This window comes from Ipomoea nil, unplaced genomic scaffold (assembly GCF_001879475.1).
Source record: "Ipomoea nil cultivar Tokyo-kokei standard unplaced genomic scaffold, Asagao_1.1 scaffold1421, whole genome shotgun sequence".
Lineage (NCBI taxonomy): Eukaryota > Viridiplantae > Streptophyta > Magnoliopsida > Solanales > Convolvulaceae > Ipomoea > Ipomoea nil.
Genome location: NW_017617849.1, coordinates 2,181,353 through 2,186,483, shown reverse-complemented (window position 1 = coordinate 2,186,483; position 5,131 = coordinate 2,181,353). Strand labels below are relative to the sequence as shown.

General features: G+C 33.8%; 1 protein-coding gene across 1 annotated transcript; it reads right to left on the bottom strand.

Annotated features, from left to right (window-relative positions):
* Positions 1–3,274: 3,274 nt before the first annotated feature.
* Positions 3,275–4,348, bottom strand: LOC109187797 (VQ motif-containing protein 4-like). The gene has a single exon (XM_019338125.1). The coding sequence runs from the start codon at positions 4,117–4,119 to the stop codon at positions 3,397–3,399; it is 723 nt and encodes a 240-aa protein (XP_019193670.1). The 5' UTR covers positions 4,120–4,348; the 3' UTR covers positions 3,275–3,396.
* Positions 4,349–5,131: the final 783 nt, after the last annotated feature.

Here is a 5,131-nt window from a genome sequence, read left to right as displayed (position 1 = left end):
ACGGATTGAGACCCGTGAGACGGTTTCACACAAGTGTTACCCAAAAGTGAATTGTTTATGTACATAAAGTACATTATTTGAGTATTAAAAGTATATATTATTTTGTATACTATCAAATAATATACATTCAGCACATATATGACGTACTTTTAATATATTAAAAATGTACCTTGTATTTAGTGAAAGTACATTATTTGAGTAGTAAAAGTACATTATTTTGTATAATGTACATGCAGCACACAAATAATGTACTTTTAGTATATTGAAAATGTACTTTTTTTCTATCCACACAGCACTGTGTGGATCATGGTCCACATAATAATTTGTCACACTGGTTGAGTAAGATTGACATCTCTAATTATACCATAATTAAAATAATAAAATATTATTTTCTTAAAAAATGTTTATTCAGAATGTCATTAAACAAAATCGAAATCAATAAAACGAGAATCTTCATATTAATATTTTAGTGATGCAATAGGTCGGGTGTGGGTCGGGGAGGGATACATCCATCACCCGACCCACCTTATATTTTCTCCACCTACCTCCACCTCCCACTCGCATCGAGTGGACATTTTCAAAATTCACCCTCAACCCACCGGGTGCGAGTGCCCACTACGAGTACCCACTAACCTACCATTTATCATCTTATTATTTTTTTTTTCAAAAAATAATACGAAGTATTTAAATTACTTACACATAATAAAATAATAAAATTCATTAGTAATACTAAAGCATAAAACAATAGAAATATTTAAATATAATAACTAAATTGTTAATTTTTAAAAATAAACATAGTAGTTTAGATATAAAAAATAGTAAAAAGATACATAAAGTTATATAAACTTTTATAAATAAGTACATACTAGTACTTATTTTACTATTAAATAAATAAATAAATATATATATATATATATATATATATATATATATATATATATATATATATATATATATATATATATATATATTGGTTCCTGTGAGGTCAGGTCTTCCCGTGCGGTCAGTGCGGCATACACCATTAGGTATGCATAAATGCACCATACAGTGTTCGAAAATACACCAGAATGAAATGTCAAAAAATACACCACACAAAAATAAAAAATGCACCACATATAATAGTGTATTCTCGAACACTGTATGGTGCATTTATGCATACCTAATGGTGTATGTTGCACTGACCGCACGGGAAGACCTGACCTCATAGGAACCTAATCCTATATATATATATATATATATATATATATATATATATATATATATATATATATATATATATATATATATAAACACACACACATGGTGGGTCGGGTGGGGGGTTCTAGGCGGGTTTTGTACATAGAACCCGAATCCAACCCGACCCACCGCGGGTTTACTCTTTTAAGACTCAATCGATATGCTGTGCAATCGTGTGCATCATGCATGCTGTGCACAGTTGCGAATGACGTCGTTTCACTATGGTGGAGTAACAGTGCCGTTAGTGGCACCGTTTAACTCCACCAATAATTTTTTTTTTTTTTTTTTTTAACTCCAATTGACGGGATTTTCACCATTTTCGGTGTGGATATATAGCTCACTAATTCTGAACATATAGTTCACTAATTCTTGATGTATATAGTTCATTAATTCTGAATACATAGTTCACTAATTCTGGATATATAGTTCATTAATTTTGGAAATATAATTCACTAATTCTGAATTTATAGTTCATTAATTCTGAATATACAGACGCAACGAACTGTGATAAGCCAAAACAGAGTATCAGTGATCGGTGTGGATATATAGTTCACTAATTCTGGATATATAGTTCATTAATTCTGAATATATAGTTCACTAATTCTGAATATATAGTTCATTAATTCTCGATATATAGCACGGCAATCGAAAATGAATTTTTTTTAAAAGTTGAAGGCGTTGTTTTTGCAACAGTGTGCACCATGCATGGTGGTCACGACATAATTTACCTTTAAGACCCACTCCCGACCCACCACCCACCATCACCCAAAAAAATTCGATGCATATGGGGTGAATATCCACGGGACGGATTAAAATTGTCATCCCTAAATATATATTATATAGTTATTATATATTGAAGGCAATAAAACGACAGGGTTGGGTTGCAAGTTCCTCAAGTTGTACTAAAGACACAATCATATCCGATATGCCCAAGTTGTTCTTTTTATTTTCTCATTATGTTTTTTTCCTGAAATAAAATTGCATGCTATGAGTACTGTATCACACCATCACTTGTTTACATCGCATGCCAGAGGGTAACTGGCAATCTGAATTCCGACCCCTTCCGTCCTTCAATCAAGCTGGCCTCATACAAAACAAAACCCTGCGTGTAGTAGTATCATATCCTCATCAGATCACTATAAAAATATTCTAATTTTAAACATTTTTGCATCACGTTATAATTATTTACACGTTCAATGTAACTAAGAGACATGTAATTTGATCATTTTTAGTAGTCAGAATTCTCCTAATTTTCATTTATAATGTTAATCAGTCACAATATATCATATATCATATCAGGAGATATTTTTAAATAATTAATAACAAAAGGAAAAAAAAAAGCTGTCACATTTATAATGAGAGGAGAGAGAGGTGAATATGATTCCAGAATCCAACAAATTTAACAAGTGTAGAAATAGTACTACTTTTCAGAGTGATGAGTGTGCAAATATGCGGTAAAGTTAGTGCAGCATATATGTAACCAAAAGAATCTGAATTTGATCCCCTTGCCCTGCCATTACCATTATTTATCCATTCAATTACTTATCATCTTTGTGTAAGTGTTTATATGTCAGCATATATATATATATATATATATATATATATATATATATATATATATGGATGCACAGAATATATGAATTATCTCATCCCACCACCAAATCTAGCACTCACTCTATACACACATTTATTCCTTGTATATATGCATCATCGAAAAGAATCTCCCTTCTCTCTTTGTGGGAGATGGAGCTTTTTGACATTCTTAAACCAAACCAAAAAATAACCAATCTCCTTATCCCTCTTTTACCATAAACTATTTTAATGTTAACGTAACATGTTACAATGAATCAATTCAGAATTACGTGACATGTTACTATGAATCAAGTAATTATTAGAATTAAGTGATTTTTTGGGTTTAATGTGTGAAGGTGGTTAATTAATACAATAATGAAGAAAAGAAAAACATGAGTCCCAAAATTAGTGCAGAAAGGCAGTAAAGATGAGAGGAAAGTAATAAGAAGATGGAAAAGGATGAAAGTTAAGGAAAGAAGTGCTTTTTTTAAATCATGGATGAAAGAAGTCAAATTATACATACAATTAATTGAAACAGGATCTCTGTTACATCGAGTTCCAATTAAGACGACGATGGCAACATGGTAATTAGGTAAGAATCCGGCCTGAAGAAGAAGAACTGGAAACTCGCGGCGAGGTGAGCGGGAAGAGAGGCAAGAGCTGAGGCTCAGAGTCTCTGGGAGTAGATGCCCTGGGAGATGGATGCAAGTAGAATTTCTTCTCGGCGATGGCTTTCTCTTCTTCTTCGGAGGAATTCCTCATGATGGACGGTGAGGATTTGTGGAACGGGTCTTCGTTCAACGGCGTGACGGGGCTGAGGGCGAGCGACGGGAAATCAAGAATGCTGGGCGACAAGATCTCCGGTTTCCGCGGCGAGTACCCGGAATTGGTGATGAGGCCGGCGGGGATCAAAGGGCTGATCATGAGCCCGTTCTTGAGGCTGTTCCTCCTCTCGTAAAGAGCCTTGAAGCCTTGTTTCTTGGGAGGTATGCTGCAGAAGCCCTTGTTGTTGGGCGGTGGCGGCGGCGGATCTGAAAGACCGGGTTTGGAGGCGTTTTTAGCAGTCTCCGATGAGCCGGTGAGCATCTGGACAACCTGCTTGAAGGTAGAAGTGTCCGCTTGAACAAAGGTTGTCGGGTAGGGGCTAGCATCAGATCTCGAAATGGGCTTTGGGGTCAATGGTGGGGTTGGGATTTGATGATGAAGCGGCAGCGAAGATGAACAATTGGCGGTGGTGCTGCTAATGCCGCCGTCGTTTTGGGAGGAGGCCAGGCCGGATTCTTGACGGGGCGGCCTTGAGGTGATTTCCATTGAAGCAGAAGAGATTGCGTATTTAGTGGAGTGAGTGGTTTTGACGAAGAAATGAGGGAGAGATGCAAATGCAATCAGTGGAAAACAAAACAAATTAAAGGCTTCAAGGCAGAAAGCAATGAGGGTTTTTGTTTTCTTTTGGTGTGGACTTGTGAAGTCTCTCTTTCTCTCTCTATATTTTATTTTTTCCACTCTCACTCTACCCTCTTCAACCAACCTGGCTATCTAGCTAGAGATGCACTAATGTTGTCTTCTAATAATGTCTGCGCTAAGGTAGGTACAGCGATATACACTCCTTGCAAGTATAAAATTAACTCACAAAATTTAATTTTCTGAGCTAACATCATCACAATAATAATAAGAATAATTATATAAAGTTCATAATAATAATAATAAGAATAATTATATAAAGTTTGGAGATTTCGTTATAGTTTTATTATTCTTCTCAAACTTCAACTCTATGACCAACTAAAGATTATTTTAAAGTAATTGAATTTGCTTTTACTTATACAACATGTCTTTATATGTATAGTTAATTTCAAGAATGGTCCATTGATTATAGATATTTACAAATTTTTATCATTCGACTTTTAATTAGACAATAAATGGTTCATTGACTATTATTTTTATCAATTTTCATCATCGACTTTCAATTTGACCATAACTAGTTCATTGACTATTGATTTGTTTCAAATTTAATCATTCAATTAAATATCCATTTAGTAAACATTCAATTTAAGAATAATAATGTAAAAATTGATTTGTTGTTGAGATGGACAAATTGAGTTTATAAATTTAATACATCGATGTTATCATTAGTGGAATGTGAAGAACTAAAATGTTTACATTATTATCCTTAAATTTAATGTTTATTAAATTGATATGTAACTAAGGAACCAAATTTGGAACAAAATCAATAGTCAATGGACCATTTATGGTTAAAGTGAAACTTGATGATAAAAAATGGTAAATGTCACAATAGTCAATGGATCATTTATGGTACAATTGAAAG